At 50.9% G+C, this 26,474-nt stretch overlaps 1 protein-coding gene across 1 annotated transcript; it reads left to right on the plus strand.

Moving 5' to 3' along the window:
• The first annotated feature begins 9,633 nt into the window (after positions 1-9,633).
• Positions 9,634-24,599, plus strand: RIMS3 (regulating synaptic membrane exocytosis 3). The gene is made up of 6 exons (XM_052637899.1): positions 9,634-9,850; positions 15,512-15,653; positions 19,310-19,422; positions 22,855-22,956; positions 23,299-23,438; positions 24,387-24,599. Exons 1-6 carry the CDS (start codon positions 9,634-9,636, stop codon positions 24,597-24,599), a joined length of 927 nt encoding a protein of 308 aa, XP_052493859.1.
• The last annotated feature ends 1,875 nt before the right edge of the window (positions 24,600-26,474 follow it).

The following is a 26,474-nucleotide window of genomic DNA, read 5'->3' on the forward strand; positions in this document are numbered from 1 at the left end:
GCTAGTGTGCATGCCTGGCCAAGGGAACCCATAGATCCAGGTAGGACACTTCCTACTTCCCTGCCCACTGAAGGGAAGAGGTTCATCCTGCCTCTCTGAGCTGGGCAGGAGCCAGGGGAAGGGTGTGTGTGTGTGTGTGTGTGTGTGTGTGTGTGTGTCTGCCAGTGGCTGTCAGTGTGGCTGCTTCTGTGTGCTCTGGTGTGGATGAGTATCTTAGGTGTGTGTGTGTGTGCCTGTCTGTGTACACAGATGATTGTGTCTTTAAATGAATATGATTTATATGGGTCTGTATGATGTGTAGTCACACATTTGAAATTTTGTGCCCTGTATCTCTTCCTGTTATGCGTAGTGTGTGTGCAAACCTGGTTTGGAGCAGATAAAAGTCATGTAATCAGGAGAGGAGCTGGCAGAGTGCTCCCCTCTCAGGCTGGTGTCCTTCCTGGGCCCAGCTCACCCTCCCCAACCATGCACCAGCTCTGCCGCCCACCTTTCTCACCCTGATCAGGGAAAGTGAAGGCTAGAAATGAGGGACCCCCCTTCTGCAGATACAGGTTTAAAAAAATCAGTTTTACATCATGAACTGGTTCTCATTAGTTGGTAAGGCTGTACTGTGTTAAGAGGGATTCTGAGGTTAAGTCTGGCTTCTGACATGGGCACAGATAGGCCTGAGTGGTGTGGTGGGCAAGCCCTAGTGCTGGATCAAGGTTGAGGCAGGGGCCTTAAACCTAGCATCCAGCATCTGTTGGGGGGCCAGGAGCTGGGATGCTGGCAGGGGAGATCACAGCATCACGTGCTAGCTCCCACCTCAACTGAGAAGTGCAGGGACCCAGGTCTGACATTTATGCTAGACTCTGGGTGGAAGCACCCAGGGTTGCAGCGGGAGGTGATCCTGTTGGTCTCGGAGCCTTCCTGTGAAGTGGTTGTACCTGGTGTGCAATCCAGACTAATAAGCACCAACACCCATGGAGTCCTTTACTGTTTACAAAGGTACATTATGCAAAGTAATCATATGATGGCCCAACTGAGCCTGTAGCATGTACCAATCCTTATTTTAGCAATACTTATATTTCATCTAAGAATCCTAAAGCAGGCATTATTATCAGCACTTCAGAGATGAGGAACTGTAGGCTCAGGGAAATTGCCCTGCGTCATACAGCTTGTAAGTGACAGATCTAGGTTTTGAACTAAGTCTGCCTCCAAAGCCTGTGCTCTTTTTTTTTTTTTTTTTTGGCTGCACAGCATTGCAGCATGTGGGAATCTTAGCTCTCTGACCAGGGATTGAATCCACTTACCCCCACAGTGGAAGCACAGAGTCTTAACCGCTGGACCACCAGGCAAAGCCTGTGCATTTAAACACTGTGCTGAGACTTCTCTGGTAGCTCAATGGTACCCACCTGCCAACACGGGAGGCATGGGTTCCATCCCTGGTCTGGGAAGATCTCACATGCCACCGACCTGCTGAGCCCCTGCACCACAACTATTGAGCCTGTGCTCCAGAGCCTGGGAACCACAACTGCTGAAGCCCGAGCACCCTAGAGCCACCGCCATGGGAGATAGCCCCTGCTTGCTCCAACTAGAGAAAAGCCTGTGCAGCAACTGACCCAGCACAGCCAATAAATAGATAAATAAATATAATGTATAAGAACTTTGCTTTAAAAAAGAAAATCACTGTACTTTCTTGCTCATTAACTCATCTCATCTCCATTCCAGCCCAGAGAGCTGGGCTGGGTCCAGGTGGCCAGTAAACTTCACTTTATAGAAGAGGAGATGGAGGTTCAGAGACGCTGAATGACCTGCTCAGGGTCATATACTGGAGTCAGGAGCTGGAGCTGGAGCTGGGAGTCGAGTCCTTGCCCTCCAACACCCTCTCCCCAGTACACACACTCCTGACTGCTGGTTGTGTCACAGAGCGTCTGGGGAGGGACACAGACCCATCAGTCAGGGGGAAGACAGAGGGAGAATAGGATCTAGAGCTCGCTAGCATTTGGACCTGGAGGAGTCCCTTGCCATTAGCACCAGCAGTTTACCATTGAGGTCCCTAAAAGGCAGGTCAGGGAACCCAGGAGTTTGGACAGTTTTAAAGGAGGAAATAGCATCAAAGAGTTTGAATGATTGGCTCAGGTGCACACAACTATCTCCAAAGTCTATCTCTTTTACCCCACAGGCTACTGGAAGCCCTGGAGGACAGCTGTCCTCTCCAGCCCTTCCTCTACGCTCTCCTTTTTCCTTCCAGACTCTCATCACATCACCTCCTCCTGGAAGCTACTTTGACTGTCTTCACCTCCTTTCTGGAAAAGTGGTGTCGCAGAAGTTAACAGAGGACTTGTGTAAATGCCCTAGGGGCGTGCTTTTGGGAGGGCCACGCCCCCCTGTGATGGGAACACTACACTCGAATTCATCAGTTCGGTGAGTTGGGGTTTTCTTTAAGGTGAGAGGGGAGGAGGAAACACCTGACAGGTGATACAGGACCTGGGAGTTAGGAGTCTTGGGTTAGAGCTCTGGTTTTGTTGACAGCTTTCTCTGTGACCCTGGGTGTGTCTCCTTCCCGTTCTGAGCCTTTATTTCCTCTTCCGCAAAATGAAAGACTTGGGTTGGAACAGGGAGGCAAATCAGTTTGACCTCATGAGCTGGTTCTCATCAGTTGGCGATGCAGCACTGTGTTAAGAAGAATTCTGAAGTTAACTATGGCCCCAGTGAGAAGGAAAGATGAATTAGTGATGTCTAGGGAGGGGTGGTAAGAGCCTTAGTAACTTGCCATTCCTTCCAGACTAACAGTCCACCACTCTGTGACAGATTCCTTGGTTTTTCTGTTGAAAGAGTGAGTAGGTAGTTTCATCTTGGGCTTTTGGGTAGCCTTACTGACACTCACAGGCTTCCCTGGTAGCTCAAATGGTAAAGAATCTGCCTGCCATGTGGGAGATCCAGGTTTGATCCCTGGGTCAGGAGGATCCCCTGGAAAAGGAAATGTCTTCCCACTCCAGTATTCTTGCCTAGAGAATTCCATGGACAGGGCAGCCTGGTGGGCTACAGTCCATGGGGTTGCAAAGAGTCGGACATGACTGAGAGCCTAACACTTCCTTCTTTCACTTTCACTGATGCTCAGAGAAGGTTTATTACTCGGTTAGACACATGGTCAAAAGGACCAAGGGGCCCAGGGTGGCCGGGCAGAAACTTGAGTCCTGCTTTTGTCAGGATTCAGAGGAGGGTGTGGGGAGCCTTTAGGGTACTGAGACTCCAGGGCAGAGGTCAAACATTGACGACTGGAAAGGAAACACTCCTTCCTTGGGGAGCTTGGAAGGTATCTGCTGGCGTGGAGCTTGGCAGGTACGGGGGACAGTGGGAAAGGACCCCTGGAGGGGATGTCCAAGCTGTCACCACAGAGGCTTCAGCAGGGAGAACTTAAGAGTGATTCTTCCGTGACCTGGCAAGATCATGGGAGGGTTTCCTTCCGTCAGGAGCCATCACCTGGGTTGGAAAAGGGACAGTCCTGCTCAGAGGCACGGCATTGTTGCAGTGACTTTTGCAGACATTCCTTTAGCCATCTCTTCAGTTCAGTTCAGTCACTCAGTCGTGTCTGACTCTGCGACCCCATGAATCGCAGCACGCCAGGCCTCCCTGTCCATCACCAACTCCCGGAGTTCACTCAGATTCACGTTCATCAAGTCAGTGATGCCATCCAGCCATCTCATCCTCTGTCGTCCCCTTCTCCTCCTGCCCCCAATCCCTCCCAGCATCAAAGTCTTTTCCAATGAGTCAGCTCTTCGCATGAGGTGGCCAAAATACTGGGGTTTCAGCTTTAGCATCATTCCTTCCAGAGAAATCCCAGGGCTGATCTCCTTCAGAATGGACTGGTTGGATCTCCTTGCAGACCACCAATATGTGAAATGCTGTGTGTCGGCCCCTCTCCACTCTGCTCCCATCTCCACCTGCTGCCCTGTTCCCACCCCTGTGCTCTGATGACTTGGGGTTGCTGTTCCCACCCCTGTGCTCTGATGACTTGGGGGCTGCTGTGAGCAGCACTGCCTTCCTCATAGAGGCCAGGTGGTTGGCTCCGACTGGCTCTGCATCTTGTCCGTCTCAAGCTAGACTGGCTGCCCGAGAAGCCACCGGAGCTCCGATTCTGAGCCTGCTGCTGCCTTGTGTGTAGGAAGGACTCAAGAGTCAGACTTTATCTGACCCTTTCGGTTTACACACAGATGAGGAACCCAGGCCCAGAGAAGGTCACACAAAGAATCTGTATATACATTATCATCCAGCCTCCTGATTCTCAACTCTCCCCAGCTGCCCTGCTCTGGACTTTGGACCAGAGGTCAGGCCCTGAGACCCTGGGCCCCCCTAAACATTCAACAGCTCTCCTGGGCAGGTAAAAATGAGAATGCAGCTGTGGATGGTGCAGAGTCCTGGATGTCAAACCATCTGCTTGTCGGTTCCATTCATTATTCATAAGGAAACATGAGCCCCTGGGTTGGCAGGGTCAAGAATTTTGTCCCTTACCCTCTTTCCTTCTCTTCCCCTGTGGCACCCAGGAAGCACTTGCTTCTCCAGCTGTGGTCTGTGTGTGTCTCTGCTGCCCCTCAGATGCTCATTGCCAACCTAGGAACCTGGGCCAGAGCAGGTTTTCGGAACACAGATACTTTGCCTGTGGTTTTCTCAGCCTGGAGATCCAGGACAAACCTGTGCAGGAGGGCTGGGCTCCCCTCTTTGGGTGAGCTCTGGGGCGAAAGGGCAGGGGCTGCTGAGCGTATCTGTCTCTTTGTGAGAAAAAGAGCCCCAGAACAGGAGTCCAGGCCTGGCTACTTCTTAGCTGAGTTGGATGGGCGAGGCCTTCAGTTCTCTGAGACTCATTTTTCTCATCTGTGACATGGAGATAACTGCACGTGTAACAGAAATACCCTAAGGAGTAGATTAGGTTTATGCTGTAGCCAATTCAAAGTATCAGATAAGCCATTTCCCACTGTCCACCAGACCATGCAGATACCAAACAAACACACAGACTGGCACTAGAATTGGAAACTAAAGAGGCCATCACAGATCCAAGTCCAGGAGGACTTTCCATTAGCTGCAAGATTGATGGGGGATGGATGGAGAAATACAATCCGAGACTCTGCAGCCTTCACAGGGCCAGTGAGTACAGGCCAGACAGCCACAAAGAAGGCAAGACATGGCTCTGACTCATCCCTACTGTCAGCCCTCATTCTCCAGGCCGACAGGAGCGTGCTGACCAGGAGCGCAGGCAGCCATGCTCAGCTGTCTGGGCCTGTCTTGCTGTCCGCCCGGAGTGATGCCTTCTCTTCCCACCCCCGTTTCCTCTCCCCTTTCTATGTCCTTTTGAAAAAATCAGATTCCCTCGGGATGACAGGCCCTGGGAGTGGGACGCCGCCCTGGGGAGAGTGCTGGGGGCCAGGACCGAACTGGGAAGGGCCAGGTGCAGAGCCCACCTGCAGCCGTCCCTTCTGAACTCTGCCCAGGCCTCGGACTTCGAGGTCGACAGCAGGAGATCCCACGTCCGTGCTAAACAGAACCCTGGGCGCCTGCAGCCCTGCTCCCAGAGTAGTTCCCAGTGCCCCTGTGCTCTTTCCTAGCTCTCATCAGAACTGCCGCTAAACGCGGAGCTGCGTAACTAGTTGCTCACTGTCTGTCTTCTCCCCCGAACCGGAGGCTCTGGCAGGGCAGGATGCATTTGGCCCGGCTCATTACTGCATCGCTGGCACTCAGCGTAGGCCCAGGAGTTTTAGGGGCATACTTTTCTCTTAATTTTATTCTCCGAGAAAAGATATTTTTCTAAAGTATATTATTAAATAAAATGATGACCCTTAGCATGAATATGAGTAATAGGTCAAACTTGGGGTCACTTGTGGTGACCATTTTGTAATGTAATCGAACCACCAAATCACTATGTTCTGTCCCAGGATCTAACATAGTGCTGTAGGCCTTTATGGTTTCATGTGAAAAAATGAATAGATAACAATTTTTTAATTGCTTTGGTTATTTTAGGACATTGTCTCGCCAATTTCTACAAGAAGCCCTGTTAGAATATTGACTGGGATCGCACTGAAACTATAGGTCAATTTAGGGATAACTGACTTTTGGAGGGGGGGGATAGTTTTTAAAATTTAGGTATAGTCGGTGTACAGTATTATACGTTATAGGTGTACAATATAATAATTGACCATTTTGAAAAGTAATACTCCATTTGGGCTTCTCTGGTAGTTAAGACTGCAAAGAATCTGTGTGAAGTGCAGGAGACCCAGGTTCAATCCCTGGGGTAGGAAATGGCAACCCACTCCAATATATAGTTACTTGCCAGGGTCCAGCCCTGGTGGATCCAGGGTAATTCAAAGCAGGGACGGAATCAGCGTCCTAGGAATTAATTGCTTAATTAAAGATATAGAGGGAGATTAGAAAGAAATAGTGTAGTAGGAAGATTAGTGGAGAAAAAGAGGCTGAATAACTTGGTTTACGTGGGATACCAATAAAGCTTCGAGACGAGAAGCTTGAACCACCTACATAGGCCACCAGCACCCACTTGAATATCAGAGGGTGCCCCTCCTTGGGCTCCCTCTTGCACAGAACTTAAAAGCCAGGGCAAAATTAGCAGGTTTGGCGAGCACCCATGCTCCAGATGGGAATTCAGCCAGAAAAACGAAGAACAGGAAAGAACAACACGGGGGAATCAGTCTTTCCAGAAACTGATCCGATTTCTTTATTTTTAGGTTTGCTTATATACCTTTTGTTACACATAGAGACAAATGGAAATTTTGAAGTCACGCAGGGGTCAGCAGTCCTGACCTTTATCAAAATCAGGTGCTTCATATAAAAGTATACATAAAGGTCTAAGGGTTTTTACATCATCTTCTGGCCATGAGGCCTGCTGGCATTTTATGGCCCTTTCTGATAACGGTCAGTCAATCAGAAACTTATTTTTTAGGGGTGATTTTTCTTAAACCAGGTACCGCCCTCCGAAGGTACCAGACAAAGTTGCATTCCTATAGGGTGAGGGTGTAGAGGGTTACAACTAAGAAAGGAATTTACTTAGCCTAAGGTTAACATGATTAATCTTAAAGGTTAATACTTATTTCTTCTACATGCTAGTCATATTCATTATAAGGGCAGGGAATATGGAGATTTAGCAGCAAATATTGGCCCAACAAATGAAAAACCCTTCACCAGTATAATTCCTAATCAACCCGCTATACTGATAATTTCTGACTTCCTAAAACAATCTGCCTTTAGTAAGTCTAAAACATCTCATGCCTCTCACGGTTGGGAGGCTGTAAACAATCACATGTGGCCGGACAAACCTGTACAGACAGGCTAGATAACCTTCAGAGGAGTTCGTAAGTTGAAACACTCTTGTCACACCCAGGAATTTTTATTAACTGGAGCTGTAGGTTAACTCCTTCTCCGAGAGAGGTGATGGGGGAGAGCCCCCCGTAAGGTCAGAGGTGTAGGTGAGAGCACAAAACAGTAAAGTAGGCAGACTCTGGTTTTGGGGGAAGATGCTTGGGAACAGGGGTTTCCTGAAGCTCGATCCTGCCTTTGTGTATGCCAAAGCCTCCTTCCTCATGACCTTTGCCATGGGCGGAGTTCCTCACACTGGCTCCCATGTCACTCAGTTGTGTCCGACTCTTTGCAACCTCATGGACTGTAGCCTACCAGGCTCCTCTGTCCGTGGAATATTCGAGGCAAGAGTACTGGAGTGGGTTGCCATTTCCTTCTCCAGGAGATCTTCCCAACCCAGGGATCGAACCCAGGTCTCCCACATTGTAGGCAGACACTTTACCATCTGAGCCACCAGGGAAGAGCCCAAAGAGAACATCAGGATGTCATGGTGGTGGTTGTTTCGTTGCTAAGTTGTGTCTGACTCTTTTGCGACCCCATGGACTGTAGCCCACCAGGCTCGTCTGTCCTTGGAATTCTCCAGATAAGAATACTGGAGTGAGTTGCCATTTCCTTCTCCAGGGGATTTTTCCCAACACAGGGAGCAAACCTGCCTCCTCTGCTTGGCAGGTGGATTCTTTACCACTGAGCCATCAGGGAAACCCAGTTACTATGAATTGTTGGCTACATTCCCTTTGAATATGTGTTGAATGCAGCATTTGAGAGTAAATTTGTTAACTTTGGAAAGGAATTTGGCCCTGTATTCTGAGAATCAGAAATATGTTTATGCTGTCAGTGTCAGGATGCTTTTGGATGTAACAGAGAACCCCGATTCAAGCTGGCTTAAGCAATGGAAAGCACACCGTCTCACATAACTGGAAAGCCAGAGAAGCCGGGTTCCGGGCTGGCATCTCTGAGCCGTGCCACCCTCAGCAGCACTGGCTTCTTCCTAGGCTGAGCTGTCTCTCAGGGAGAGGTCTTGAGGAAGGGAAAAGAGAGACACACAGAAGGAGAAGCACCTACCGCTCTTGTAAGCCTGGAATCCAAATCTTCCCCTTAAGTTGAATTGAACCAACTTAGTCATATGCCCACCCTTGGACCAGTAAGAGTAACCAAGGTGAATGCCACTCACTGATTGTTTTAAACAGATCAAGATCTGCCTCTGAAACAAAGGATGGAATGGATAAAACCAGTACGCTGCCAGGAAGCAGGAAGGGAGAAGCTACCGGTGGCATTCACATTCGATAGCCTAGTCACTTCATTTCCCGGAGTTGATCCTAAGGAAATAAGCAGATAGAAATCAGTGTACAAAGATCCTTATTGCAGTGCTGTTTAAAAGACAGGAGAGAAAGGGACAGGGAGAGAGATGAGAAAGTTGGGCTTGATCTAAGCAGTAACTGTATTGAAGTATTTAATTATACTGCCTCCATACAATGGAAAATTATGGTGGCATTTAAACATTTCTACTAAGTGTTAATGACATTGGGAAGGTCTTATGATATAACATTAAGTGAAAAATAGCAGGATAGAAAATTGTATTGGCAGGATGAGTTGTTATTTTTTTTAATGTGTAGAAAAGAGACTGGGAGGAAATAGGTTAAAATGCCTGTCGTGGCTGCCTCCCAGTCATGCAATTAAGGATGATTTTTCCTGCTTCTTTATGCTTTTCTGTCCCACTCCCTTCAAGCAGGAGGACCCCTTCGGCAGCCTGCCTGGCTAAAGCCACATTTGTTCTCTCTGCTCTCATTACTGGCTGTGAAAACAACAGTCACGCCTGCTGAATATTTATGCTTTGCCTGACACAGTTCCAGGCACTTTCATCTGCGCTTATTTAATCCTTCCAACAATCCTATGAGGTAAGCGCTTCCGTTTCTCATTTTGCTGAGGTGCTCACTGAAACCCCGAGATGTCTGGTCACGAGGTCACACAGCTAGCATGTAGAGGCCCTTGGAATTCAAGAGTGGGTCGCATGACTGCACAGCCTCCACCTTCCCTGCCAAACCAGGTTGCTTGCCGGGGCAGCCACACGCTGACAGGAACAAGCCCATTGATGGAGCCAGGTTCTGTGCACACCCTTTACACGGACTTGTTCATTTAACCCTCGCAGCCTCAGAGAGGCTGAGTGCCTTGCCCAAGGTCACACAGCTGGGAAGGGCTGGGGCCGAGGTCGAGTGGCCTGGGGTCTGATGCCTGACCCCTTTCTCCATCTCCCTCCCCGACAGGGTTGCCTGAGGTCCTGCCGCCCCGTGGACCATGTTTAACGGGGAGTCAGGTCCGGCCTCGGCTGCGGCCTCCAGGAATGTGGTGCGGAGCTCCAGCATCAGTGGGGAAATCTGTGGGTCCCAGCAGGCCGGGGACGGCACCGGGACCAGCACTGCCAAGAAGCGACGCAGCAGCCTTGGGGCCAAGATGGTGGCCATCGTGGGCCTGACCCAGTGGAGCAAGGGCACGCTCCAGCTGTCCCAGGCTGGTGAGGCCGTGGGCACCCCACGCTGGGGGTGGGGGGGCACGCTCCAGCTGCCCCAGGCTGGTGAGGCCGTGGGCACCCCACGCTGGGGGTGGGGGGGCACGCTCCAGCTGCCCCAGGCTGGTGAGGCTGTGGGCACCCCATGCTGGGGGTGGGGGGGCACGCTCCAGCTGCCCCAGGCTGGTGAGGCCGTGGGCACCCCATGCTGCGGGTGTGGGGGCAGCTGCCCCAGGCTGGTGAGGCCGTGGGCACCCCACGCTGGGGGGGGGAACCTCACTTTGCGGTCACAGGGCCCAGGGCGCGTCACTGTCCTCATGGGTGTACACTCCCACCCCCACAAACACTAATGTTGCGCTACCATACACCAGGTGGTGTTCTGGGGCCCATCTGTCCTGACTCACTGATTCCTCATGGAACTCTCTGAGACAGGTTCTGAAGCACAGAGAAGGGAAGTAAGACACCCTAATCTGCACGGCTAGTAGGTGGTGGAGCCTGGATTCAAACCCCAGCATCAGGCTTCTGAGCTCACACTCCCAACCTTTATACTCTGTGCCTCTCTACCCAGACTCACCCACTAATCAGCAATTAGGCATTACAAAGCCGTCGTGTTCCTAACGCCGTGCTGTGACACTGCCACTCCACGGACACATCCAGGAGACGCAGTCTCACCTGGAAGGTCTGAGTTTCTTAAGTATAAGTAGCCGCACACGTATGTTACAATCCACAAGAGAAACACACACATACAAAGACACGTGCCCTGCATAGTCACATGACTAGCACGCTCGGTTGCTCATAAAAGCTACCGCTGCTGCCAGGAGAACACAGGACATTCGTTGACCCTACACATGGTCACAATAAAACCAGTTATGCAAATGATATACAGTCCTCTGTATACAGATGCACAGACCCCGATCGTGGAAGCATAGTAACATACATGCACCCTCAGTGGCCCGTGGTCACAGAAACACATCACACATGTGTGCACACATACCTCAGGAAGCTGTATTCACACCCTACCTTAATAGCTCCCTCCTGACAAATATATTATACTTTCTCAGACAGCTGCTTATAGAATCCCACTTAGGCCCCAGACTGGTGGGTGACCCACCTCGTCACACACTGTCAGCCCTGGAGCTCACGTCACAGAGGAGCCAGCCCTCCCTCCCCACCAGGACCTCCTCCCTTGGTGGCATCAACCCAGACACCAGCTGGTTTTGTTTTAAAATCTCTTCCTGCTTATTTTGCTCAGAGTAACAACTTCCCTAAGAAACCATCAAATAGGCAGCTGGATGGGGGTGGTGAGGGGGTGGGGGCACCAGAGGATCTGGGGAGAATGCTCCTCGAGACTCCCAGTTGGGGCTGGGGGTGGGGGGGATTTTTCCAGGCCTTAAAATAGATTTTTACAAAGCCCTCCACAGGAGCATGTGGGATGGTCTTTTCCAGCAATCAAGCTGCGATGTGGTTTCTGGCTCAAAGAAATGCCAGACGTGGAGGGGGCTTGAGATGATCAGCAGCATCCCTGGGTGGGCATGGCCCCTGTGAATGTGCCTGACCCTAAGGGAGTTGGGGAGATGGGGATCTAAGAATCTAGGAGTTGGGCTAGAACAGGACCAAGGGGGTGAGATTAAGGTTGGGAGACTAGATTAGGACAGTGGAGGAAATATTGGGCCCTAGGAGTCTGGCTTTAGGAAACCAAGCCCTGCTGATCCCTGGCTGAATTGGCTGATTCAGCTTTAGACCAAAGGTCTCTTCATGCCCAGATAATTTGGAGAGACAGTGTTCCAAGGCCAGAGCAAGTGCCTGAGTCACTGACAGACGTGTCAGTGATATGCCTCGGACTGTCCACCTACCCAGACTCCACAGTCAGCAGGCAGGGATAGCAGACACCAGGATGACCTCCAGCCTTGCAGAGGAACAATCAACAATGGGGCTTCTGGATCACTTGTCTCTGCAGTGTGCAAGGGCATGGATAGAGGCCTGGGAGGGGCAGGGGAATTGCCCACTGCCCTTTTAACTGAAGGCCTCTGTGAATCCTCCAGTTGCCAAATGTCAGAGCAGAAAGGCGCCCTGGAGACCCTTTGGTCCGGTGTACTCATTTCACTGATGAGGCATCTGAGCCTGGAGAAGATAAGAACTTTAAACTGACCTTCAGAGAGACACCCTGTCATTTACTACCTGGGCAGCTTAGGCAAGCTGCTCCACCTCTGTGAGCCCGCTTCCTCATTTATAGCTTGAGGACAATAATACATGCCTTGCTGAGTTGTCCAGGGGACTGAATGAGATAGGATGTGTAGAGGTACCCCCACCTCTTGCCTGACACGTAGTAGATACTTGGTAAATTGTTGGTTATTATTACTGATGGTCACACAGCAGGGCCAAAAAAGAAGCGACTTCTTTTGCCACCCCTTGCTCGTAGCATACTCCCCTCCCGTCTACAATTCCTTGTCCCTGTGTTTTTCTCCCAGGCCTTGGGGTTGCCAGTGTCCCAGTTTAGAGCCCATCCTCCTGGATGGGACAGTCTGGCCTCAGAGGGAGGTGTGGGGCTGATCACTGTGGGCACTGGCCCTGGAAGCTCTGTTCTGGGCTAAGATCCTAGCAGCATGCCCCTGCTGCCCCTGCTGGGATGGCCCAGTTCCCTGAAGGGCAGGGCTGTGTAAAGTGGGGACAGACTCCTCTCTGGGACCCAGTCTTCTGAGTCTGCCCATCACAGGATCTTCCATACCTCTCATTGACTTGAGCCTCGCCCACTCCCTCCTCTTCATTTCAAAGCCTGGATGATTGCACCAGCCTCCCCTCTAGTTCCCCTGCTTGTTGCCTGTTCCTTCCATTTTATTTTCCTCATGTTGTCCTAGAAAGGCCTTCCAAAAACTCACCCGGAAACTTTCGAGGACTAGTCCTGGCTCTCACTTGAGGGACCTTGAGAAACTCACTTTCCCCCTGGGCCACTGTTTCTTCTGTAAAATGGAGGTTAAAAGTCTGTCTCCTAGCTTCCTTCTAGATCTAACATTCTTTAGGTTGTGGGAGCAGAGAGGAAAGTGGGGTCAGAGTTTTGGGTTCCCAGGACACAGGTGGGTTCTGGCCTGGCCTTCAGCTGGGTCCACACAGGGCCATCTTTGGCTGTTCTTGCCTTTGATCAAACAGAGCTTCTCTTTTCAGTACCAAGGACAGCTGCTGCCTCGCTCTGGGCTCTGGACTCTGGACCAGGGTGGGGCAAGGGCTCAGGGACATTCCAGGAGATCCCCTGGGGAGTGCTGCTCGAGGCTGACTTCCTCTTCCTTGTCTGTGGTGGGATAGATGGGATGGCTCCTGGAGTCTGTTGGTCCCCGAGGACCACAAAATTGTTGCAAGCAACTTAGTCCAGTTCACTAAGGAGAGAGGCTACGTAAAGTTACTTCCTAGATCAACAGGGTTCAGATACTGGACTGGTGTGAAACCAGTAGAGGAATTTTCACTGAGGTTGCAAGACCTTCCTTCCCACCCAGAGACATAGAACTTAATCTCTGCTGAATCATGTCTCAAACCAATGTGGAGTTGGTGGAGGGAAGTGAAAAGTAGCGCGTCAGTGGACTGGGAGTCAGTGGGCCTAGGTCTCACTCCAGTTCTATGAATGCCTGGACTTTAGGGTCCCCATCTGTGAAATGACAGGGGCATTTCACGATTCTGTAACTCCCCTAAGCAGGGGCTCACAGTAGGTCGGGCAGCTCAAAGAAAGTAAACTTCCTTCAGATGGGTCAAAGCTTTCCCAAGCTCTAGAAGTGGGGGGTTTGAGGTCATGAGTAGTGAGGCTCTGACTTCAGCTCAGGGTATATGTTGGGGGGATTTGAGGTGAAGGAGGATAAAGTGCTGCCCCCACAGACCCTTCTGTCTTCTAACTGGATTAGAGGGGCTGTGGCAGTTAGGAGCAAGTCTCCCCCACCTACAATTATCGCCCAGTCCCGTGTGTGGCGGGACACACGCCATTTGTGGATTTGCATCTATATATATGATATATAGAGATGATTGAGCATATATATATATGATATGGGTCCAACTCCTAGTGCTGTGGTGTGAAGGTCACATGCGTGTGGCAAACTATGTCCTGTGTACATATGACAAAGACTTGGTAGGACCAGCTGTGACTATGTGACTGATGTATGAACATAACACGTGACCTTGGATGTGAGATCACTGTATCAATATATGTGATTGTTGGCAGTGTGTGTGTGTGTGCCTGAGTAAAAGAAATGCATGAGCTGACTCTGTGTGAATATGTGTGTGTGTCAGAGACACAGACACTGATGGTCTTATTGATTCCTGGACAGAGGCTATTCCAATATCCTGGAAGCTAGCAAGGTTTCAGAGAAGACATGCCTCCTTACCAGCACCCCACTGCCAGTCCCCCACCCCACTCGCTAGCGCTGCTGCCCCTCGCAGTCTTTCCTCTCCCAGTGGGATTTCCTGAAAAATAAGCAGGGCCAAGCAGGAGGGTAAAGTCCCTCTTTCTCCCAGGCTGGGGTCTTGAACACCCTCTCCCAGCCCACCGCTGGGTGTGAGTGGGGATCGCCAGGGTGAGCAGCTCCACCTTCCCGGTGCTTCTGTGCTGCCTGCCTCCCCCTGGCCTCTCCCCATCACTGTAAGCAACTCCACTCTTAGTTTGCCTGGGCCTCTAACCAGTGACAGCAAAGGTTCCTTTGGTATGGAACCTCCCTCTCTGAGTGCCACTACTTCCTTCCCCATCAAACTCCTCAGGCATACAAGCTCCAGGAGGGGAAGTCCCTGCACACCCACCAACTGTCTTCTGCCCCTACACTGCCCCAGCCCTGCCCCCAGGAGGAGAGCGTGTCTAGAGGAACCACACTGCAATGCTGAGGAGGTTGCCGTGGAGACCAGGCAGGGTGGTGTGCCGCTCAGAGAAGCAGTGTCCCATGTTCCTTGCAAGACAAAAGAGGGGGACTAGAGATGTCGAGCCCTCCCCCACCCTCCAGACGGGCGGTATGGAGACACTGGGGGTACGCTCGCAACACACAGCTTCTGAGATTCTTCTGTAGACCTCTTCCTCAGAGCCAAAATCAGTTCAGGTCAACCTAGCAGTCTCGCTCCAATTTCTTTCTCTCATCGCCTCTCCACACACACCCCTCCACATTCAGAGCCACATTGACAATGGGTGTTAGTTTGTGAGTGGCCAGAGTTTGTGTGGATTTTTTTTTTATAGGACCTGTGATGGTTTCACAGAGGTGGTTTGTGATCTCCAGGAGTGATAGGGCTCATGAGAGTACTTGGAAAATGAAAAACAAATCTGAGAATTCTGGAGAAGGCAAACTTTTCAGAAGAAACTTAATCCTTTGGGGCAAGGGCTGAGATTGAGTGGGAAGGTGTGGGTCAGGGGATCCTGGTAAGGATGAGGCTGAGGGACAAGGGCTGAACTCTGCTGACTTCCCACTCATAGCCCCAACATCTCCATTCTGCCTTCAGCCATCTTTCTCATCTACTTTGAGTCACTGTGCTGAGCAGGATCAGGGGTCAGGCTGTGGGCTCGCTCTACAGGTCATCTCAGCATTGCCCCTGCCTCCAGTCAGAGCCCTGCCTATTCTGGCCCCTCCCAAGAGGTTGACTTCAGCAGTGCTCTCAGCGAAACCTCATCAGCGATCTGACCTTCTTCCCTCTCTGTGCCTCGGGGGGTCACAGAAGGGGCCACCAAGAAACTGCGCAGCAACATCCGGCGGAGCACGGAGACGGGCGTTGCCGTGGAGATGCGGAGTCGGGTCCCTCGCCAGGGCAGCCGGGAGTCCACAGACGGCAGCACCAACAGCAACAGCTCCGACGGCACGTGCGTTCAGCCCACCCCCACCGTGCCCCCACCCTCTTCCTGGGTCCTCTGGTCACGGGCGCAGGGTTGGAAAATATGGTTGGGCGTGCAGGCCAGATATCTGAGTTCCTCTGTACTCGTGCTTTCCTCTGTCCTCGTCCCCTGGACACCGGCTGCCTGGGCCCCAGTCTCCCTGGTGCTCCTGGCCGCTGTTCCCCATCAGAATACTCCAGTGGCCCAAGAGCAGCCCATCCCTTTGGTATGTTTCATGCCTCCCACCTCCCAGGGCTTACACGCCCTTCCACTCCAGAGGAGAGAGCTAGAAAGGAAAATGGGCTCCTAAAATCTTTTACATGCAAAACAGCTGGTACAGCTCAGGTGCATGGCATTCTCACAGGTGGACTTACTTGGAGCTTAGAGAAGGAATTTGGACTAGATTGGTGTTTTTCAAACCAGGTGTTGACTCACAGGCAGGAAGTCAAATCAGTGTAGTGGGTCAAAACCAGCATTAGAAAAGGAAATAGAACATTCAGGTATATACTATTGGAGGAAGGAAGAGTTACCTTGTGAACTTCTTTTTGTGTATGTAGATGCATGTGGTTCTATGACGTTAAATATATTTCTTACATATGCATATGGGTTGCAGTCAAAAATTTGAAAGTCTCTGGGTTAGATATTCCCTTGATCTCTTCAAATCTATGAAATGATGGATATATGATTAAGATTTTTTGAATCAGCTTCGTAAGGCTCAATAATTTCAGAATTCCATGGCCCTATTATTTGAGATTCTATGATTACGTCTCACTACTATGCCTGCTTCTGTGAATGTGAGTAGCTGCTTGGATTTATCTTACCATATGCAGGGCACTGCTGGCTCTTCAAATCAGGGCCTCTTATTCTGCGATCTACCAGTCAAAAACAGTGTCTCAGTCAATACAGTAACCCTCAGGGATGTTGGTGCTACCAGTATCTCCATTTTACAAATAGAGAAACTGAGGCACGGGAAGAGGGTATGGCACCTTCCCAAGGTCACAGCTATAAAGTGGTTAGTGGAGTCAGGTTTTGAATTAAGGACATTTGACCCTAAATCTTTGTTCACAATCTCAGCACAGTCGATACTAAGCTCCTGAAATTCTGTGACCTCAAGAGTTATATTTCCTTTTGTTGCTATCCTTTCTCTTTTTAAAAAAACTGAAGTATGGTTTATTTACAATATTATGTTTCAGGTATATAGAAAAGTGATTTGATGATGTATATGTCTATGTCTATATTATTTTTATGATTCTTTTCCATGATAGTTTATTACAAGGTATTGAATGTAGTTCAATATAGTTTAATATAGTAGGGTATATCTGTTAATCCCATATGCACAATTTATCCCTCTGTACCTCCCCTCTGGTAACCATTATGTTTGTTTTCTATGTCTGTTTCTGTTTTGTAAGTAAGTTCATTTGTACTATTTTTTTAGATCTCATGAATAAGTGATATCATATGGTATCTGTCTTTCTCTGTCTCACTTAATTCACTTAGTATGACAATCTCCAGGTCCATCCATGTTGCTACAGATGGCATTCTTTCATTCTTTTTTATGGCTGAGTAGTATCCCATTGTATGGGGATACATTTTATATATATAGATAGATAGACAGATAAATATATATATTTATGGATATATAGTACACCCACCTTCTTTATCCATTCATTTGTCGATGGACATTTTGATTGTTTCCACATCTTGGCTATTGCGAATAGTGCTGCTTATGAACATCGGGATCATGCCTACTTTTTTTTTTTTTACATGTACACACTATATTTATGTATTCGCTTTATTATTTATTTTTGGCTGCACTGGGTCTTTGTGGCTGCTTGCGGGCTTTCTGTAGTTGTGGTGCAAGGGCTTCTCATTGAAGTTGCTTCTCTGAATACAGGCTGTAGGCACATGGGGTTCAGTAATTGCAGCACGGAGGCTCGTTAGTCGTGACTCTCGGACCCTAGAGCATGCAGGTCCCAGTAGTTGTGGGGCATGGGCTTAGTTGCTCTGCAGCATATGGAATCTTCTGGGACCAGGGATCAAACCTGCACCCCCTGCATTGGCAGGCGGGTTCCTAGCCACTGCGCCACCAGGGAGGTCCATCATGCCTGCTTTTGATACTGTGTGGGATGGGTGTCTAGCCTTGGGAATACTGAGTTAAAAGGTGCTGTAGTGTTCTTGTTGTGATGAGAAATATTTCATCATATATATATATTTCATCATATATATATATATATTCATAAGGCATGTTCAGTAAACTCCCTCTGGGCCATTGATATGCCTGAGACCTAAGAAGTTGAAATAACTTAGCAAACCTGCAAAGTAACTTTTGGTTCTACTGAGGTGATGACTTTTATAACCAGCCTGTGTTTTACAGATCTGTGGAGTTTTGAGGCAAGTACGTGAATCAAGACTGTCAGCTATTCATTTAAATTTTTCAGATCCCACTATCCAAAAAACATGATGTTAGACTACTGCTAACTCTGGCCAATAAAAATGGATGGGCCTAAAAGCCCCCTCCTAGAGAGCAGAGGCTGAGCCTGGCAAGGGAGAGACACAGGCCCTTCTGATAAGTCTGTGCAACCTGTCTCCCCTTCCTGCCTGTCTCTGGCCAAAGGGGACTCAGGCCAAAGGTTCCAAGGTTGCTCCTAGGACAGCCTTTTCTCTCTCGAGGCAGGAGCCTGGGCTGTCCTAGGATCTGGGAATATCCTGTGATCCATTGTAGCCCCTGGGCAGTTCTGGGCCAGCTCTCCCTCACCTATCCTTTCTCTGCTGGCCACACCCAGAGCATCTAGGCTTGAGGACAGGCACAAGCACCCCGTTTCCTGTGATGGTCACACCAGCAGCGGCAGTAGCTGCCGCCGATCGTTTCCTGTCTGTCTGGAGCTTCTCCTGCTCCCTCTGCCCTAATCCTCACCATCGCCCTGGACGCCTTGAGTGTCAGCTCTGTTTTGTAGGCAAGACAAGTCTCTCACCTCTTGGAGCCTCCGTTTTCTCATCTGTAAACCTGGTTTATAGCTCCTGCCACCCACAGTGGCTGTGCAGATGAAATGATACCCATCTGGAGCATGCGGTACACTGTTGGCATGTGGCCAACTTTCAATCACTGTCGGTTTTTCTCGTTACTATTTCCACCCACAGCCATGGACCACTCCACACATCCCCCCCCCCCAACACTTGTCATTAATCTCAACCCTGTAATTGTGCTATTTCGGTCTCAGTTGCTGTTTAGAGCGCCACCTGACATTCCTGACTTGGATTTCAAACTCATAGTCAACTCAACCTCTGTTTTGGAACTTGCTCCAGGCACTGAAATATCTGACCTTTGTCTCTGGTTCTTGGCATTAACACCCCTGGTGAGGACACAAAGTATCTAGCAAGTCCTGCCTTTTCAGGGTCACCTTAGAAATCCTAGCGCTTGAAGATTTAATATCATGATGGTTAGTCTCTTTGCTCAAGTGACATCAAAGTCTTTCTCTGTAATGTGCAGAAATGAACAGTTCTGTTTGTCCCCAGTCACAGTGGTAGACTTTCAGTATGTCCAGGGGAGACTGGGGCACAGAGGGAGTGCCCCAGTGCCCCAGGGGCAGCGCTCCTGCATCCTGCCACCCAGATGCCCTCACATACCCCTCTGCCCCCTTCTTCAGGTTCATCTTCCCCACCACCCGGCTTGGGGCCGAAAGCCAGTTCAGCGATTTCCTGGATGGGCTGGGACCAGCCCAGATTGTGGGGCGACAGACACTGGCAACACCGCCAATGGGTGAGTCGTCTTCTTTTATTTATTATTTATTTTAATCTTGGCTGCGCTGGGTCTTCATTGCTACACATGAGCTTTCTCTGGTTGCAGCCAGTGGGGGCAGCTCTCTAGTTGGGGTGCTCGGGCTTCTCATTGCAGTGGCTTCCCTTGTTATAGAGCACGGGCTCTAAGGCTCTCAGGCTTCCATTGTGGCGTGTGGGCTTAGTTGCCCCGAGGCAAGTGGAGTCTTCCTGCATGAGGGATTGAACCCATGTCCCCTGCATTGGCAGGCAGATTCTTAACCATTGGGCCATCAGGGAAGTCCTGGGTGAGTCTCCTTAAGGGCAGGGTGAGTAGGGCAGTGGCAGCCAAGCAGCAGATCAGATGAGCTCAGCGGGGGCCCCACATGATGCAATACAAGCCTCAGAAAGGAGCCCTCACTCTGGTTCTTATGCCAGTGAGGAGGCGTCAGCATAGCGAGCCTCAGTCCCTCCCACAGCACAGAGGAGAGGGGTTCCAGCCTTTCTCTGCTGGCCACACTGCAGCAGCTTTTCTGGCACATTCCCACCCTCACACCACCACTCTCACCCACTATCTCACCGCCTACCATGTGCCCGGCAGTGCTAGTGCCAGGCATAAGATGGTGAACAAAGATTCTCATGGCATCGACGTCCATGGAGTCTGCTCTGTCACTGATTCTTTGTGGGACCTTGGGCAAGTCACATCCCTTCTGTGAGCCTCAGTTTGCTCATCTGTAAGATGGGAATAATAATGCCTGCCTTAGTTCTGCAATCTGAAGACTATTTTTTGAGTCCCTGTTTGATGCCTTGCATGAAATATTTCATTTGCGCCTTAGGAACTGTGTCTTATTTGACTTGCTACTTCTAACAGTGCCTGGCACCTAGAAGCCTTTTAGTAATTTTCTCATCCCTCCTCGCAGTAGCTAGCAAGTACTCCCTACGGTCTATTCTTGGTCCTCTTAGCTGCAGTTCTGGCTCCTTCCCCCTCTCTCTCCCTCAGATTCTGGCTGTGTTGGCTTCAAGCAGCAGCTCCCAGGCTAGCTTCCCTAGAGATGCCCGTTGCCTCAACCCCTCCCTCCCCATCAGTCTGACCTGAGCAGTGTCTGACCCAGACGTCTGCACTCAGCCCTCACATAGACAGTGTCTAACCTTCGACCTCACAGCAAATGAGAAAGTTGAGTGCAGACAGTGCCCTGCTGTGACCATGCAGTGGAGCTGACATTCCATTCCAGGCCAGGACTCCTCCCACTGCACTGCCCTGTCTTCCTGGAAACGGCTCACACAGGAGCCTTTGTCTACTGGAAGAGGGGTCCATAGGGACTCTCAGAGGGTAAGTGGCAGTTCCCATCTGGCTCTTGGATGGGATTTGGCTAATTCCCAGTCCTTGCTTTCAGGCTTTTAAGGGCCTGGAGAGTCTGGTTGTTCCAGCTCTAGGCTCAGCCAAGGGCTGGGAGGTGGTGAGAAAAACCAGCCACTTGCACAAGGCTTATGCGCCATCGCAGCCTGGAACACTCGTGTATGGCGCCCCCTGGTGTCCAAAGTTGGGAAGGACAGGTTTGCATTGGTTCTCCTTGTTGGGGATGTGACATTGAGAGTTGCTGCTGCTGCTCTGTGAGACCCCATAGATGGCAGCCCACCAGGCTCCCCCGTCTCTGTCATTCTCCAGGCAAGAACACTGGAGTGGGTTGCCATTTCCTTCTCCAATGCGTGAAAGTGAAGTCGCTCAGTCGTGTCCGACTCTTAGTGACCCCATGGACTGCAGCCTACCAGGCTCCTCCGTCCATGGGATTTTCCAGGCAAGAGTACTGGAGTGGAGTGCCATTGCCTTCTCTGAACAGTGAGAGTTAAGATTAATTAATTCCTGAGACTTCCCCCTCCCCATTCCCCGTGGGGAGGTCAGGAATAGCTAGAGGGAGAGGGATGAATTGCAGGATGTCTCCTGGAAGTCATAAGTCCCCATCTTCCAAAGTGTGCAAATACGCAGTGGCATAATGGTTCAGAGACTCCAAAATGAGTGGTTGAACCCAAAGTCTGGCACATTTTAATTTTTCTGCATCAGGCTTATGATTCTGAACCCCCTTTTTTTGGCCACACAGCATGCAGGATTTTAATTCCCTGACCAGGAATCAAACCCATGCCTCTGCAGTGGAAGCAGAAATGACTAGCAAAGATGGGCACAATAAAGGACAGAAATGGTATGGACCTAACAGAAGCAGAAGATATTAAGAAGAGGTGGCAAGAATATACAGAACTATACAAAAAAGATCTTAATGACCCAGGGAAACAATGGAAACAGTGACAGACTTTATTTTCTTCGGCTCCAAAATCACTGCAGATGGTAACCACAGCCATAAAATTAAAAGACTCTTGCTCCTTGGAAGAAAAGCTCTGACAAACCTAGACTGTGTATTAAAAAGCAGAGACATTACTTTGCAAACAAAGGTCCGTCTAGTCAAAGCCATGGTTTTTCCAGTAGTCATGTATGGATGTGAGAGTTGAACCATAAAGAAGGCTGAACACTGAAGAACTGATGCTTTTGAGCTGTGGTGTTGGAAAAGACTCTTGACAGTCCCTTGGACTGCAAGATCAAATCAGTCAATCCTAAAGGAAATCAATCCTCAATATTTGTTGGAAGGACTGATGCTGAAGCTGAAGCTCCAGTACTTTGGCCACCTGATGCCAGGAGTCAACTCATTAGAAAAGACCCTAATGCTGGGAAAGATGGAAGGCAGGAGAAGGGGATGACAGAGGATAAGATGGTTGGATGGTATCACTGACTCAATGAACACGAGTTTGAGCAAGTTCCAGGAGATGCGGAAGCTCAGGGAAGCCTGGCATGCTGCAGTCCATGGGATTGCGAAGAGCTGGACATGACTGAGCGACTGAACAAGAACAACTTTGTACTCCTGGGACATCTCCTGCTTTCCCCCATCCTTCATCAAGGGTGGGGACAGGCCCTCATTTCTGAGGCATGCCTCATGGTCTGGGAAGTCTTATATCTTGTCACCTCTCCAAACTGATATTCTTTAAGTATCTGTTTGACGTTTATTTAGGGGAGTAGCTGATGGCCACTGTGTAGAAGGTGAAGACATCTATTGAGCACACAGCCTCCTCTGTCTTCCTGATACAGAAATGTGTCCCCAAACTTGCTATTCCGCTCAGTGAAACAGAGCCCCCTCCCTTCTCCCAACCCAGCTTACCTTTGTGATTCCCTAAGCAGGGCCCTGGAGGGTCACACCCCCACCCCACCCCAAGGGCCCTATCAGAACATTTCTCAACTGCTTTAAATTGGCCTCTGGAGAGCAGCTCCAGTGCATGCGGTTTTTGTCCTTCTTGTGCCCTTTCAGCGCTGGAGCATCGTCTGCAGACTGCATGCTGTGGGCCAGCCTGCCCCTTGGTCTGACTCTGCCTCGACTGTCCTCCTTCTCCCTTGCAGGGGATGTGCACATTGCCATCATGGACCGCAGTGGCCAGCTGGAGGTGGAAGTGATTGAGGCTCGGGGCCTGACCCCCAAACCCGGCTCCAAATCCCTCCCAGGTGAGGCAGAGCAGCTGGGATGAGGGATCTTGGAAATGGGGTCGTACCAGGGAGGGATTCACAGCTGAGCTCTGGGTCTAGCAAGTCCTGGCTCCCTGTTGGCCTAATCAGTATTCTCAACAGTGGAGTCATGGATTGCCTGGAAGGCCAGTGGGGGGCGGGAATGGGAGGGGAGGACGGAGGAGTTGGTATTCGAGTCCATCTTGTCCACCTCCTGTCCACTGTTAGCTCCTCCTGCTCCCCCTGGTCCCCTCCAGGATCACGTGGAAGTTAGGGGTTGGGGCAGGCCACAGCAGTTTCCCCAGGACCCGCCCCCACCTCATGCTCTCTTCCGTCCCTCAGCCACCTATATCAAGGTTTACCTACTCGAGAACGGGGCCTGCTTGGCCAAGAAGAAGACGAAGGTGGCCAAGAAGACCTGTGACCCCCTGTACCAGCAGGCTCTGCTGTTTGATGAGGGACCGCAGGGCAAGGTGCTGCAGGTGAGCATCACGAGGCCAGGGGGCGGGGCAACTCTCAAAGACTACAGACTGTCATTTAAAATTCATTTATGGTTTATCCTGTGCCAGCACTTTAATACCCTTTACCCACTTTTTTGTTACAACCTAATGAGGTGTTATTGCCTCCTGTTGATTGAAAAGGAAACCAAGGTTTGGGGGGATAACTTGATTGCCCCCAGGTTGCACAGCTGGTAGGTAGAAGCAGGTTTTATTTTTTTAAGATGTTTTTGTTTTGGTGTGGACCATTTTTAAAATCTTTATTGAATTTGTTACAATTTTGCTTCTGTCTTACATTTTGGGTTTTTTGGCCGAGAGACATGTGGTATCTTAACTCCCCAATCAGGGATCTGACCTGCACTTCCTGCATTAGAAAGCATATTCTTAACCGCTGGATCACCAGGGAAGTCCCCTAGAAGCAGAGTTTGACCACTGCCTTCTTCCACCAGGTGGTAATGTTTATCATCCCATTGTGATCCAGCAGCCGAGTGATAGCTGTGGCCCAGGTCCTGGACTCTCAGCCTGCTTCCGGCTCTGGAAGCCTGTCATCCTGGATGCTAGGAGGCTCTGGAAGTCAGGGCCAGGTTCTGATCCCAGCTGTGCCACCAACTGCCATGTATCTTTGGGTTAGTTGTTCGCTCTGAGCTACATTTCCTTTTTGTGGAAATAATAATCCACATAGCACCTCTACCTAGATGGTTGTAACAGCGGAGAGAATATGTATGAAGTCTGTACACCATAATGCATACCATAAATGCTTAATAAGCCTGGCACACCACAAGTGCTTAGTAAGTTGTTGCCTGAAGTCAGTCTGAGTTCTGCCTCTCGCAGTCCCATCTGTGCCCTGGCAGTCTCTACACAGTTCCTAGGCCCACCACCCAGCCCTGGAGTTGGAGAGCTGGCTCAGCTCCTCTCTTTTCCTCCCACTGGCAGGTGATCGTCTGGGGAGACTACGGCCGCATGGACCACAAGTGCTTCATGGGCATGGCCCAGATCATGCTGGACGAGCTGGACCTGAGTGCTGCGGTCACCGGCTGGTACAAACTCTTCCCCACGTCCTCAGTGGCGGACTCTACACTCGGCTCCCTCACCAGGCGCCTGTCCCAGTCCTCCCTGGAGAGCGCCACCAGCCCCTCGTGCTCCTAAGGACCTCAGGGAGAGGCTGGGGTGCGATGTGAGAAGGGGCGGGGCCGCCTCCCACCCCCTCCCCCTGTACATAGTCTCCACGTCTCTCTGGCCCCCTTGCCCTGCTGCATGCCTGTTGGCTACTGGGCCTGTCCCAGCTGTCTTTGGAGACTCTAGCGCGTGTGCGTGTGTTTGTGTGAGTGTGTGTCTGTGTGTGACCATGTTAGATCTATTCATTTGTCTGGGTGTAGTCTGTCTTGGTGACTATATGGGCTGAAACCCATGTCTCTCCGTGTCTCGTTGTAAAGAAACCCAAAGGAGAATTGTGTGGCCAGGACTCCCCGCCGCCGAATCCAGGGGTGGGAGTGGGGGACACGGCCATTGGTTCCTCCCGCCTGGCCCCGGGCTCAGGGCAGAGCCTGCGTGTTCCCACCCGTGCCTGTTCTTGGTGATCTCTGCTCAGTTTTCCGTCTTGTCCTTTGTTCCACGACTGCCTCTCCCAGCACTGCTGCTCTTTTTTGAGGAATGTAGCATCCACTGCAGCCGGCCACACTGAGGCCCCTCTGGGAAGCCTGACACCCTCCTTTCCACCGAGCTCTCCAGCTGCTCTTCCCACCGAATGCATCCGCAGCACGTAGCAGCTCACACAGGGCCCTGGCCAGCGCCCTGGGGAGCAGAAGATGCCGGGGGCTGAGGGCTTGGAGATCGCTTTCTCCCTCCAGCTGGCACCTCCCCCTTACTAAAAGTGAGATCCGAAGGGGTGTTGGTTCCCAGGGCTGCAGGCGGGAAGTGCGAGTGCCTCCTTTTGCATTGTTCACCTCCGGTCTCCCTTTAAGCCTCCTTGCTTCTGACATGCCAAAGGAGCTCTCCCAGTGGACCCCAGGAGGTGCGGACTGGATGGTCTTAACCTGCAAGAGGTTGGCCTCAGAGGGGATGTTGTCTGCCAGAGTGGACAGCCCCTGACAGTACCCGTGTCCTTCCCAGGCCCTGAGGGTGGTCCTGTGCCCCTCGGGGCTCATCCTGAAGGGGCCTGGCTTGTTGAGGGGCCACGGAGGGCAGGGTTGCTGGCAGGAAGGAGGAGGGCTGGGACTGACTTGCTCTAAGAATCCTGTCCGACCTTCAGGGATTAGCTGCATGAAGCTGACTATTAGCGGCTCTATTTTTTTTTTTTTTTGCTCATTTCCAGACCAGGGTCTGTGTTTGAGAGCTCAGACTTACTGAAGCTCCAGCCTCTGGGCTCCCGCACAGCCTGGTTCTGCACTCTATAGACCATGACAGTCACCAGCTCTGTACAAGCAATACTCACCCCCTCGGCCTCCCCGCCTCCTGCGCTCTGCCGCTGCCCTCTGGAGAGTAGCCGGGCCTGCTCTTGATGCCACACCTGTCTCTGCTGTCTTTCCACCCTTGTCTGGTTGGAGCTTTCCAAAGCCACTCAAACCCTGACCTGATTGGACAGCTGGACCCTGGGGGTGGGCACCAGGGCCTGGACTGGACCTTGTGAGATGCCAGCAGGGAATCCTGAAGTCTGGCTCAGGAGCCCAAATCTGTCCCTCTGCCTCCTCGGGTCTAGTGTGAAAGGCGAGAGGTTGCCCAGGAGATGGACATGACGGGGTCAAGGTCTGGGGCCACTCCACCCCTTCCCCAGACATCACCCCTGAGCACGGCATGACTGTCACCCACATACGTGGGGGGAGCCGTGGAGAGGTGCTTGGACTCCATCACCAAAGCCAGGTGGACATGGGGATGGATGCTGAGGCGGGGACGTGGAGGCAGAGGCTCTGAGACAGACCCTTCTCCACCAAGGGGTTTCCTTTTCTGGCAGGATCCGCACTGGGCTGAAGCCAGGGCCTGACCACCTCCCTCCCGAGAAAACTGCCCACGGACAAAATGTGGGTG

This window comes from Budorcas taxicolor, chromosome 3 (genome assembly GCF_023091745.1).
Source record: "Budorcas taxicolor isolate Tak-1 chromosome 3, Takin1.1, whole genome shotgun sequence".
Classification (NCBI taxonomy): Eukaryota; Metazoa; Chordata; class Mammalia; order Artiodactyla; family Bovidae; genus Budorcas; species Budorcas taxicolor.